This window comes from Carcharodon carcharias, chromosome 3 (genome assembly GCF_017639515.1).
Source record: "Carcharodon carcharias isolate sCarCar2 chromosome 3, sCarCar2.pri, whole genome shotgun sequence".
Taxonomy (NCBI): domain Eukaryota; kingdom Metazoa; phylum Chordata; class Chondrichthyes; order Lamniformes; family Lamnidae; genus Carcharodon; species Carcharodon carcharias.
Window position 1 is genome coordinate 206,821,105 of NC_054469.1, and position 14,105 is coordinate 206,835,209.

General features: G+C 41.5%; 2 protein-coding genes across 5 annotated transcripts in view; one reads left to right on the forward strand and one right to left on the reverse strand.

Annotated features, from left to right (window-relative positions):
- trip13 (thyroid hormone receptor interactor 13) overlaps window positions 1-14,105 on the reverse strand; it is a 137,371-nt gene that overhangs the window by 54,206 nt on the left and 69,060 nt on the right. The gene's annotated exons all lie outside the window — the stretch shown is intronic.
- The window catches only part of brd9 (bromodomain containing 9), a 61,126-nt gene that overhangs the window by 13,204 nt on the left and 33,817 nt on the right, over window positions 1-14,105 (forward strand). For 2 of the 4 annotated variants that reach the window (XM_041183394.1, XM_041183398.1), the window contains exons 5-9: window positions 565-709; window positions 9,711-9,821; window positions 10,727-10,905; window positions 11,928-12,060; window positions 12,923-12,998. In XM_041183394.1, the coding sequence (XP_041039328.1) occupies window positions 565-709; window positions 9,711-9,821; window positions 10,727-10,905; window positions 11,928-12,060; window positions 12,923-12,998 (644 nt within the window). The remainder of the gene's footprint in view (window positions 1-564; window positions 710-9,710; window positions 9,822-10,726; window positions 10,906-11,927; window positions 12,061-12,922; window positions 12,999-14,105) is intronic. The other 2 variants (XM_041183397.1, XM_041183395.1) reach the window with 2 other exon arrangements.

Genomic DNA, 14,105 nt, shown 5'->3' on the forward strand with positions numbered 1-14,105 from the left:
ACCATGCGTGAGAAGTTATTCCATCGCAGCTTGAAGGAGAGAATCGCAATCAAACTTAATCCTGTCCTCATACCCAAACTCTTTATGCATATTTGTCACGCCAATTTTCATGATAGCAATCTGGTGAGAAGGGAGACCTCCAATGATAAAACATTGTAAACAACCAGAAAGACTTTATCCAATCAATGCATTGTCAAACAAATCCTCCTATCATGTTTAAAATGTTGATGACATGTAGCAGCCTGAGGCAATCCTTTCCGATAGGGAGGGAACCCTGATCAACTTCCTTTGTCTACCATAGCCCAGGCCACCAAGGTCCAACTTAACCAATGCCACCAGCCTAGCTGACATCTGCTAAGTTGTCAGAGACCAAAGTACTGTTGGTTGAATACAACACCACTACATAGATTGAGGAGTGCATATCTGTTTTGAATTAAATTTTCACTTCTACACATTGCAATATTCAGAAATGGTTAGAGATGAGCATAGAAAAAAGGGAGTGACTGTTGGAAATTTGTGTTAGGTATTACCTAAATTGTTGCCAAAAAAATCTTTTTTTTAAAGGAAAGATCCTCATGGATTTTTTGCATTCCCTGTTACGGATAGTATTGCACCTGGTTATTCTATGATAATCAAACATCCAATGGATTTCAGCACCATGAAGGATAAAATCCTAGCAAACGAATACAACTCCATTACAGAATTTAAGGTAAGGTTAACACAAGAGCTAGACGTAAATAACCTGCATATATTCAAAAAGTAAAAATTACTATTTTTTATTTCAATCATATGTCTGTATTCCTAATCTCTTTTCGCAAAGCTGTTTGAAGGTTTTTATGACGAGAGCAGTAACGTTAAGACAATTTTACGGTTTCACCACAAAGTTGGTTTGTAAAGAACAGTTGTTACCTTAAAGGACTTCACTAGAAGAATTGGTAGGACTTAACATTTCAGACAGCATACTGTGCCCATCACCTGGAGGAATGATTAGAACAGGTGAAAGATGTATATATAGTGGAGGATGGAAATATGCTAATTGGTCAGGCTGCTATGTTTATAATAGATCATTATATGTTAACATGCTTGCTGCTGATTGGTTAACTGTGCAGAATGGATGGTCATATGTTTCTTGAATAAGGATGTCACTGAAGAGAAGGCCGCCATCTTGGGGACCGTGTGGTATTGGTAGATCTCCATAGCCTCTGTGTCCTGCATGCCAATGAATGATGAATGTGATAAGTCTAGAATTAGACCATTGGATGCGGTGGTTATTAATTTGAATGTATTGGACATAACTGACTTGTCCCGTTCACTGTGCTTGAAGCAGGTTTGATGTTCCTTGAGTCTGGTGTGTGGGTTGCAGCCTGCTTCCCCAATATAGACGAGTCAGGCAACTACAGACTCGCCTGCACTGGGGAGAAAGGCTGCCGCCTACACACCAGACTCAAGGAATATCAAACCTGCTTCAAGCACAGTGAAATGGGACAAGTCAGCTATTGTCCAACATACGCAGCTTAATAACCACCAAACCCACAGAGCTAAGCGATCCCCAACCAACAGATCAGATCTAAGCTCTGCAGCCCTACCACACCCAGTCATGAATAGTGGTGGACAATTAAACAGCTCACTGGAGGAGAAGGCTCCACCTATCTTCAATGAAGGGAGAGCCCAGCACATCAGTGCAAAAGATAAGGTTGAAGCATTTGCCACAATCTTCAGCCAGAAGTGCCAAGTGGATGATCCATCTCAGCCTCCTCCAGAGGTCCCCAGCATCACAGATGCCAATCTTCAGCCAATTCGATTCACTTCACGGGATATCAAGAAATGGTTGAAGGCACTGAATACTGGAAAAGCTGTGGGCCCTGACAATATTCTGGCAATATTACTGAAGACTTGTGCTTCATAACTTGCTACACCCCTAGTCAAGCTGTTCCAGTACAGCTACAACACTGGCATTTACCAAGCAATGTGGAAAATTGCCCACGTATGTTCTGAACACAAAAAGTGGACAAATCCGACCTGGGCAATTACAGCCCCATCAGTCCAATCTCCATCATTAGTAAAGTGATGGAAGGGATCATCGACAGTGCCATCAAGTGGCACTTGCTTAGCAATAACCTGCAAAATGACGCTCAGTTTGGGTTCCACCAGAATTACTCAACTCCTGACATCATTACAACCTTGGTTCAAACATGGACAAAAGAGCTGAACTCCAGAGGCAAGGTGAGAATGACTGCCCTTGACATCAAGGTAGCATTTGAACGAGTATGGTATCAAGGAGCCCTGGCAAAGCTGGAGTCAATGGGAATTTGGGGGGGGGGGGACACCTCTGCTGGTTGAAGTTATACCTAGCTCAAAGGAAGATGGTTGTGGTTGTTGGAGGTCTGTCATCTCAGTCCCAGGACATCACTGCAAGAGTTCCTCAGTGTAGTGTCCTAGGCCCAACCATCTTCAGCTGCTTCATCAATGACCTACCTTCCATCATAAGGTCAGAAGTGGGGATGTTTGCAGATGATTTCACAACTTTCAGCACCATTTGTGACTCCTTAGATACTGAAGCAGTTTATGTCCAAATGCAGCAGGACATGGACAATGTCCAGGCTCTGGCTGACAAGTGACTTTCACACTACACAAGTACCAGGCAATGACCATTTCCAACAAGAGAGAATCTCACCTTCACCCCTTGACATTCAATGGCATTATCATCGCAGAATCCACCACTAACAACAGCCTGGAGGTTACCATTGACCAAAAACTGAACTGAACTAGCTATATAAATACTGTGGCTACAAAAGCAGGTTAGGGGCTAGGAATCCTGCAGTGAATAGCTCATTCCTGACTCCCCAAAGCCTGCCCACCATCTACAAGGCAGAAGCCAGGAGTGTGATGGAATACTCTCCACTTGCCTGGATGAGTGCAGCTCCAACAACACTCAAGAAACTTGACACTATCCAGGACAAAGCAGCCTGCTTGAATGGCATCCTATCTACAAATATTCACTCCTCCACCACCAACACACAGTGGCACCATCTACAAGATGCACTGTGGGAACTCACAAAGGCTCCTTAAGCAGCACCTTCCAAACCCACAACCGCTATCATCCAGAAGGACAAGGGCAGCAAATGCGTGGGAACATCACGACATTGCAAGTTCCCCTCCAAGCCACACAGCATCCTGGATTGGAAATATATCACTGTTCCTTCACTGTTGCTGGGTCAAATGCCTCCCTAACGGCACTGTGGGTGTACCTATACCACATGGACTGCAACAGTTCAAGAAGGCTGCTCACCATCACCTTCTCAAGGGCAATTAGGGATGGATGATAAATACTGGCCTAGCCAGCGATACGCACATCCCATGATTGAATTTTAAAAACTCCAGACTTATCCATAATGCAGTGGCTTACGAGGCATCAGAATGTCCATGGAGATCTACCAACATCACATCATCCCCAAGATAGGCAGGTTTGTAGAGGGGGTGGGGTTGCTTTGTTAGTAAGAAATGAAATTAAATCCATAGCAAGAAGTGACATCTGGATGGCCTTAAGAAACACATGACCATGCATTCTGCACAGTTGTCCAATCAGCAGCAAGAATGTTAATATATCAATCTATGCAAACCTAATAGCCTGACCAATCATTCGTAAGATTCCACCCATAGCCCCATCCTCCACTATATTTACTATTTTCACCTGCTCTAGTTAATTCTTCAGATGACAGGCAGAGTATGTTGCATGAAACATTGAGGCCTACTACTACTTCTTCTAAGGAACTCTTTTAAGGTAACAACCCTTTTCAGAGCAAACTTTACATGATGTAATTGTACCATTATCTGTCTTGATATTTTTTCTAAGTTCTGTCATTAATGATCATTTGGTTTCAAAAGGCTTTTTAAAATTATTTTCTTAATTGGTGTGGGTTGAGCTTAAGAGGTCTGAACGACTGACCTTTCTACTGTGTTAGATCCATTCCATTTGGTCTACTTCCCCCAGAATGAAGGGTAATTAAATCTACCAGATATTCTTGTGTAACATTAGTAAGTTATTAACAATGTAACTGACTACATAACTTAATTGTAAGTTCATCTTAAAGGAAAACATAACTATCCATAGGTGAAAATTACTTAGCTATACAACATCCCACAATATATGTTTTTCTGTTTAGTGTAATCTATAATTACAAATGAAATATGTGCTGAAGATAGCATTTTACTAGCAATTGTTTCCTCGTCCTTTGGCAGCCAGAACAACACCTTTTAAACAAGATGATCAAATAGCATTCATTAATGCAGTAAGACTTGGTTGCAAGTGTGATGTTTGATGTTGCATAATTGGAGGTTGCGGAATTTGTGAATTACTGAAGGAATTAATGAGTTCGAGTGTCTCAGGTTTACTCTTGCATATGTGAAAGTGTGCAGTTGAGGCTAAAAGGATTTAATTATGAGGGTTGGTTGCACTGACCATGCTTGTGTTCCAATTTAAGGGGTGATCTAATTGAGCTGATTAAAGGAATAGATGGGCTTTACACAGAAAATGTAATTCCTCTTGTGGAGGACAAGAGGGCATAGCCCTAAAAGTAGAATTCGTCAGTTCAGGGGTGGCATCAGGTAGCACTTCAGACAAAAGATAATAGTATTCTGGAACTTCTGTTCCCCAAAAATTGTCAATTGACAATTTCAAAAATGAAATTGTTAAATTTTCGTTAGCAAGGGCATTAAGGGTTATGGAACCAAGAAAGGTAGATGAAGTTTAAAAAAGAACAGAGCAGCTGTGATCTAAATTGAATGACCGAACAGGCTTCTGTTTTTCAATGGCCACCTTACACATACCTAGAATATGTGAAACTCTGTTAAGGAAGTTTGTAGACAGAGGATCTGGGAAATCTGAATGTAATTTGAAAATACAGTGACAGAGTTACATAAGTTCATTTATCATTCCTGAATATGTTAATTTTAAAATTAGTTCTAAGTTTATTTTAACAATCTTTTAAATCAAATTTGGCTATTTAGTGTCAGTGACCTGATGGAGGGAGAGGGGAAAGGTAGCAAAATAGGCCTGGCACAACAAAGATGAAATGACTTGTGTGTTGAATTATAATTGGTAAGCAAGAGCAACTTGATTAGACCATAAGACATAGGAGCAGAAATTAGGCCATTCGGCCCATCGAGTCTGCTCCGCCATTCAATCATGGCTGATAAGTTTCTCAACCCCATTCTCCTGCCTTCTCCCCGTAACCTTTGATCCCCTCACCAATCAAGAACCTATCTATCTCGGTCTTAAATACTCTCAATGACCTGGCCTCCACAGCCTTCTGTGGCAATGAATTCCATAGATTCACCACTCTCTGGCTAAAGAAGTTTCTCCTCATCTCTGTTCTAAAAGGTCTTCCCTTTACTCTGAGGCTGTGCCCTCAAGTCCTAGTCTCTCCTACTAATGGAAATATCTTACCCACATCCACTCTATCCAGGCCTTTCAGTATTCTGTAAGTTTCAATCAGATCCCCCTCATCCTTTTAAACTCCATCGAGCATAGAGCCAGAGTCCTCAAACGTTCCTCATATGTTAAGCCTTTCATTCCTGGGATCGTTCTTGTGAACCTCCTCTGGACCCTCTCCAGGGCCAGCACATCCTTCCTGAGATACAGGGCCCAAAATTGCTCATAATATTCTAAATGTGGTCTGACCAGAGCCTTATAAAGCCTCAGCAGCACATCCCTGCTTTTATATTCTAGTCCTCTCGAAATAAATGCCAACATTGCATTTGCCTTCCTAACTACCGACTCAACCTGCAAGTTAACCTTAAGAGAATCCTGGACTAGGACTCCCAAGTCCCTTTGCATTCCAGATTTCTGAATTCTCACCCCATTTAGAAAATAGTCCATGCCTCTATTCTTCCTACCAAAGTGCATGACCTCACACTTCCCCACGTTGTATTTCATCTGCCACTTCTTTGCCCATTCTCCTAACCTGTCCAAATCCTTCTGCAGCCTCCCCACCTCCTCAATACTACCTGTCCCTCCACCTATCTTTGTATCATCTGCAAACTTAGCCAGGATGCCCTCAGTTCCTTCATCTAGATCATTAATGTATAAAGTGAAAAGTTGTGGTCCCAACATTGACTCCTGCGGAACTCCACTAGTCACCGGCCGCCATCCTGAGAAAGACCCCCTTATCCCCACTCTCTACCTCCTGCCAGACAGCCAATCTTCTATCCATGCTAGTACCTTGCCTCTAAAACCATGAGCTCTTATCTTACTGAGCAACCTCCTGTGCGGCGCCTTGTCAAAGGCCTTCTGGAAGTCCAAGTAGATAACATCCATTGGCTCTCCTTTGTCTAACCTACTCGTTATCTCCTCAAAGAATTCTAACAGATTTGTCAAGCATGACCCCTCCTTGATGAAACCATGCTGACTTTGCCCGATTTTACCATGCACTTCCAAGTATTCTGAAATCTCATTCTTAATAATGGACTCTAAAATCTTACCAATGACTGAGGTCAGGCTAATCGGCCTGTAATTTCCCATCTTTTGCCTCACTCCCTTCTTTAAACAGGGGGGTTACATTAGCGATTTTCCAGTCCTCTGGGACCCTCCCTGACTCCAGTAATTCCTGAAAGATCACCACTAACGCCTCTACTATCTCTTCAGCTATCTCCTTCAGAACTCTGGGGTGTAATTCATCTGGTTCAGGTGATTTATCCACCTTCAGACCTTTCAGTTTTCCTAGCACCTTCTCCTTAGTAATGGCCACCATACTCACCTCTGCTCCCCGACTCTCTTGAACTTTGGGGATGTCACTCGTGTCTTTCACTGTGAAGACTGACGCAAAGTACCTATTCAGTTCCTCCGCCATTTCTTTGTTCCCTACTACTACATCTGCAGCGTCATTTTCCAGCGGCCCAATATCTAATTTTGCCTCTCTCTTACCCTTTATATATCTAAAAAAAACTCTTGCAATTTTTTTTATATTACTGGCTAGTTTGCCCTCATATTTAATCTTCTCCCTCCTTATTTCTTTTTTAGTTGTCCTCTGTTGGTCTTTGTAGGCTTCCCAATCCCCTGGTTTCTCACTGCTCTTTGCCGCATTGTATGCTTTCTCTTTAGCTTTTATGCTGTCCCTGACTTCTCCTGTCAGCCATGGCTGCCTCGTCCTCCCTTTAGCATGCTTCTTCTTCCTAGGGATGAATTTTTGCTGTGTCTCCCAAATTACTCCCAGAAACTCCTGCCATTGCTGTTCCACTGTCTTTCCTGCTAGGCTCATCTCCCAGTGAATTCTGGCCAGCTCCTCCCTCATGCTTCTGTAGTTGCCTTTATTCAACTGTAATACCGTTACATCTGATTCCAGCTTTTTCCTCTCAAATTGCAGGGTAAATTCTATCATATTATGGTTACTTCTTCCTAAGGGTTCCTTTACCATAAGCTCCCTTATCAAATCTGCTTCATTACACATCACTAAATCTAGAATTGCCTGTTCCCTTGTGGGCTCCACCACAAGCTGCTCCAAAAAGCCATCTCGTAGACATTCCACAAATTCCTTTTCTTGGGATCCACTACCAACCTGATTTTCCCAGTCTACCTGTATATTGAAATCCCCCATGATCACTGTAACCTTGCCTTTCTTACACACCTTTTCTATCTCCTGGTGTATCTTGTGCCCCACATCCTGACTACTGTTCGGAGGCCTGTACATAACTCCCGTTATGGTTTTTTTACCTTTGCGGTTCTTCAGCTCTACCTACACAGATTCTACATCATCTGACCCTACATCATTTCTTGCTATCGATTAAATTTCATTTCTTACTAACAAAGCAACCCCACCCCCTCTGCCAACCTGCCTATCTTGTCGATAGGATGTATATCCTTGGATATTTAGCCCCCAGTCCTGATCCCCTTGCAGCCATGTCTCCGTAATGCCCACCACATCATACCTGCCAATTTCAGTCTGCGCCACAAGCTCATTTACTTTATTTTGTATACTGCATGCATTCAGATACAACACCTTCAGTCCTGTATTTTCCATCCCCTTTCTCATTGTCGTCCCTTTATCTGATGTGCTTGAAATTAGAAACTAGCCCTTTCCAAACACTCTGTCCTATTTTGTGTTCTGGATATTTTAATAGCCTCTCCTGGGCTCTTCTTTCTTTTCAGTTTTTTCATAATTTTCCATGTAGTTGAATCCACCCCCCACCTGCTACTTTGTTTCCCATTAGTCATACTTCTTGGAGTTTTACCCTTCCCTCCCCCCCACTTTCTAGTCCTGTTTACCACCCTATTTACTCTTTTAGCTAGAACATTGGTCCCAGATCGGTTCAGGTGGAGACCATCCCAATAGTACAGATCCCTCCTGTTCCAATACTGATGCCAGTGCCCCACGAAATGGAACCCCTCTTTCCCGCATCACTCCTTTAGCCACGTGTTTACTTCCCTTATTCTCATGTCCCTATGCCAATTTGTACGTGGCTCGGGTAGTAATCCGGAGATTATAACCCTTGAGAACCTGTTCTTTAATTTAGTTCCTAGTCCCTGATAATCCCCAAACAGGTCCTCTTTCCTAGTCTTACCTATGTTATTTGTCCTGACATGGACCACAACAACTGGATCCTCCCCCTCCCTCTCCAATATCCTTTCAGGCCGGTCAGAGATGTCCCTCACCCTGGCACCGGGCAGGCAACATACCATGCGGCACTCTCGATCCTGCTTACAATGGAAGCTACTAATTCCCCTAATTATAAAATCCCCTACAACTACCACTTGCCTTTTTGCTCCCCCTCTTGAATGACCTCCTGTGCCACGATGCCGTTGTCAGCTGGCTCATCCTCCCTACAGCCCTCTTCCTCATCCACACAGGGAGCAAGTACCTCTTACCTGTTGGACAAGGTCAAGAGCTGAGTCTCTTCTGTTCCTGAACACACTCTGCTGACCCTGACCACTGATCGGACTTGAGGGACTTAATCTACCGGGTGTGACCGCCTCCTGATACAAAGTGTCCAGGTAACTCTCCCCCTCCCGGATGTGCTGCTGCATCCGGAGATTGGACTCCAGCTCATCAACTCTGAGCCGGAGTTCCTCCAGCAACCAATACTTGCAGCAGATGTGGTCACTGCGGCTCGCAATGGAATCTGCCAGCTTCCACATCATACAGCTACAGCACATCACCTGCCCAGTCATCTCTACTTAGATAATTAATTTATTAATTAGCTTTGCAGTGTTTTTTTTTCAAATTTGGTGCAGATTTCCTACCAACCAATCAGGTCACAGCTTTCCTGTGACTTCACTTTTTCAGTTTTAGCTTCAGTTATTCTGTGCCCCGAGGTCACCACTCCGGTGCTCCTCCCTCCGAGTCTGCTCCCTAGAGACAAGGCCGCAAATCCCCGTGGTAAGCTAGATTTATACTTACTGCCCTGGTGCTCCTCCCTCCGAATATGCTCCCAGGATTTACCCACCAATCAGCTTTTTCTTTAAAATCCACTTTCAGAAGGCAGTTCTGGTGCACTCCTGAAGGCACTGTCTCTTCCTCTCTTTTAGGTTTGAGGAGGAGGGAGGGATGGAAACACTACAGTAATGTAATGTTTGGGGCTATTCCGTTTTTTGATTAGTGCATTCTCAATTTTTTTTAATAAAAATAATCTTTTGCTAGTACCTTCTACCTGCTTAAAATTTAACACACACAGTAAAAATTTTAAGTAATTTTCATTTTTGTTGCTTTTCTCTCCAGGGTGATTTCAAGCTAATGTGTGATAATGCAATGACTTACAACCGACCTGAAACAGTGTACTACAAGGCAGCAAAGAAGCTACTTCACACAGGATTTAAAATGATGAGTAAAGTAAGATGATTTTTTGTGACCTGGGTGTCTGATGTGTGATATAACTAGTGATGGGTCAGCACAATATTTTTACTGAAACCACTGGCAAATCCAGATTTTCATTCTGCTGCTTCCCAATATGGGCCATTCGCTGATATGGTTAAATTATTATTTGGGTAAAACAGCATGTAGGTAGTGCTGACAAACATCCTATGTGAAGAGGCAGAGAAATTATAAACCATATGTCTATCCTGGTGTTGGCAAAATCTTGGGATACAGAAATTCGCCCCTTCCTGCTGTTACTGTACTGCATACTACACTTAGACTAAGTCAGTCAGGACTGATATTTGTGTTGAATCATCACTAGCATGACTAATCTAATGTGTACATCTCTCAATTGTTCCACCATAGTTTGTATTGCTAGGAATACATAACGTAAAAGGACTGTAAACCAGATATACTTGAAATGCATTGTATTGATGCATAATTGAAGTAAGTTAACATTTAAAGCTTTTATTGTGTTTGCATGGATTATAATGCTACAGAGTATTTTATTTTATGTTTGTGTCTTTTTTATGGAGAGTAACATTTTAAGGTTACCTAAACTCTGTTCAGCATTACCCTGAATGTGTTTTATTTCTTCCATTACCTCTTCGCGACCTTGCATTATGGTGTTGATGGCTATAGAGCCTGTGCCAAGACATGCCATAGTCTGTGATCCATATGCCATATGTCACCACTGGTGTTCTTCTCCATTGAGCAACAGCAATGCTCATTTGTAATCACTCTCATTCACAAGAGTGTCAGTCATTAAAAACCATACACATCAATGACCAGCTACTACTAAATGCTGTGCATGTGCATGCAGTTCACCCCAGCACTTGGGGAGAAGTAAAAAGCGTGCCCTCTGTGTTCTTTGCTTACAGGAGCGTCTGTTAGCTTTGAAGCGCAGCATGACATTCATGCAGGAGATCGATTTTTCTCAGCAGGCAGCACTGTTAGGCGATGAAGATATAGCGCAAGAGGAAACTGTTGCAGAAGTTACTGTTGTACCTGTCGAAACAACAACCAAGAAATCCAAGAAACAAATTAAAGAAGTCATAAGGTAAATGAATTTCAATTTGAAATTGTTACCCCTTTTCCAAAGCAGCTCTTGAAAGTTTGCAAATAGGTGGATGTATTTTAGAGGAGAAGTTTTAGGTCCCTTAAGAGGCCTCAGAAATATGCTGGATGATTTTTTTTTTAAATTATTCATTCATGGGATGTGGGCATTGCTGGCAAGGCCACCATTTGTTGCCCATCCCTAATTGCCCTTGAGAGCAGTTAGAATCAGCCATATTGTTGTGGGCCTGGACTTGCATGTAGGCCAATTTCCTTCCCTAAAGGACTTTAGTAAATGGGTTTTTACAACAATAGATTATAGTTTCGTGGTCACCATTACTGAGAATAGCTTTCAATTTCAGATATATTTTTTAATATTATCCTACTGCAATAGCCTTGGTAGTATTAGAAGGCATTTTGTTATAGAATCTGACTGTTCAGTGCATAAGGATGCCTAACATACCCAATAAAGTAATAATTCAAGGTTATTCATTGCTTATGGCCTTGAAATATCGCTGCCTGATGTGGCTTTCAGTGGCCTGCCCCTGATAACATGTACATTTTTTCTACCGAACAAGCATTGATTGCTTGCTAGGATGTAATGGTATGGTGCTGGCCATCTTTGTTACAGTGGTCATTATTCCTATGTGACATTGATAGTGAGTATCATCAGTAATTTTAATCCCATTCTCAATTGGCATGCACACACTGAACCAGAATCCCTGGCTAAATCATGTTCCTTCTGTGATCCCAGAACACTGAAGTTAATTTAAGAACCATTTCTCTGTGCTGACTGAGAAAAGTTAACTTATTATAGAATGCATATTCCTCTTGGCCTATGCAATTCAGTGGTTTGCATTTTGAGATCCTGTAACAAAGTTATGCTGCCTTAGTTCTGCCATTATCAGTTAGATTGGAGATGTGTATGCAGTGTACTTAGAACTGCATAACGTGGGTGCATATGATTTACTACAGTGCTCACCTCCTGTCATCCAGCTTTACACACAGAATTTCTTCTCTCTTCAGTTACTTGTATGAGCCAGAAGGGAACGCATGCAGCTCAACAGACAGTACAGCTGAGGAACATGTCCTAGCCCTAGTGGAACACGCAGCAGATGAAGCCCGGGATAGAATTAACAGAAATGCTGCAAACAGCAAGGTATATCAGTGCAACAGTTGGACAAAGGGTTTAACGTGCTTGTATGTAGTATTAGCTCACCTGTGAAATAAAAACTGGAAATGTATAGCAAATAAGTCCTCTTCTGTCAGTTGTGTTTTTATGGCCTTTGACTGGAGCAGTTTACATTGTAAAATCACTGAACTATACAGTACAGAAGGAAGCTATTTGCCCTATGACTCCTATGCAAATTCTCAAACAGCTATCCTTGGTCGCATTCCCCTACCCTTTCTCTATAACCATTTAAGCTTCTCTTTCTAACCTCTTCCCTTGCATAAGCTGCAATGAATTCTGTTTCTGCTATTCTTAGGTATTCCATTTCTTGACAAATCTGAATAAAAATAATTCTCCTGCTGTTCCTTTGGTGAAATTATTTTTATGCTCTCTAGTTGCCATTGCACTGACCAATGGAGAGAGTTTTCCCAATTTACCTTATTAAACCTTTATTTGTTGTAAAAATATTAACTTGAAATTCCATCAGTGGACATAGCACAACTATTAGCTGCTCATATTGTAGGTGTGAATTACCCAAAGGCATTTAGCATAGAAATATGTGATATTCTTGAGTTATCTACCTTAATGTCTTCAAACATCATGGTTTTGTATGGTTGAGGCTGTTCACTTAAAAAGATTGCTTGACCTATCCATGGCATGTACAAAACCAATAATTAATTTAAATGGAGTAACTATGTTAAAGGACTTGAATATCCTAAATTCAGAGAAGCTTCTAAGCAAAAATTTGGATTCTATAATGGGTATTTTTAGCCTTATTTACTTTTATTCTGACTGTAACTAGAAACTGTGAATTTGGTCCAGTACACAATTTAATTGTATTTTGTTGCAGATTGGCTACCTCAGAAAGGATGGTGATGGTCCTCTGCTCTTTGCTGTTGTAAACCAGTCTGATCCAGAGACAGAAGGTAAGTTGGCTTTAATGTTGGATTGTTTTTTAGGTGAAATTTAGTATGTGCACTAGCTCAAAATAGGTGGTAAAAATTGACAAACTCTTTCACAACATGTCTGATTTTCCTTTCAAACTGAATATTGACATTGCTGTGTCAATCATTGAGGTGGAGTGGGGCTTGTGGTTTTCATGCATTCACAGGCTATAGCATATAGCTTCTCCTACCCCACGATCAAAACTACAGCAAAAAACAGTGTCTCCTCAGTAGAGCAGGAGTATTCTTTTTTTCCTAGCGAAATGAGTGGAAGGTAGTCACATTATATAAATTGTGTGTGTGTAAAATCAATCTCCGTCACTTACAGCAGTGCAGTCTCCAAGCATAATTGAGAAAATAATAACCCAATCATCTCCTTTCTGACTGAGACTTGTATCATTATACGAAGCCTATTCTCTCCACTGACTTCAAGTGGGCACAATGTAAAACAGGCTGCCAATTCACTGTGAGCAAGTTTGGTGTTACTGTCAGAGAACCATTTCATTCTCTATCTTTGTGTAATTTTCATCTTAGTATAATAATAATAAAATTGATCCGTTAACTTGATTGTACAATTAAGCATAATGCAACAGATATTAAGTATTGGTCATTATATGGTCATTTCATGGGCTTAGGGGTACTTTATCAGTGTGGATCGAAATTGGTTAATGAGCAGAAAATTGAGTAGGATTAAATGGACCATTTTCATGACAGTAAGGTGTAACCGTGGAATGCTGCAGGGATCAGTGCTTGGGTCTCAGCTATTTACAATCCATATCAATGACTTAGATGAGGGAACTAAGCGTAGTATATCCAAATACGCTGATGATACAAAGCTAGGTAGGAAAGTAAGCTGTGAGGAGGATGCAACGAGGTTGCAAAGGGATGTACATTGTAAAACAGGAGAGAGAAGGCTGCAGATGAAAATGTGAAATTATCCACTTTAATAGGAAGAATGGGAAAGCACATTTTTTTTTAAAAGGTGAGCAACTCGTATGTTGGTATTCAAGGGATTTGGGGTCTGTATACATGAATCACAAAGTTCATATGCAGGGACAGCTTAGCAGTTAGGAAGAAAAATGATATGTT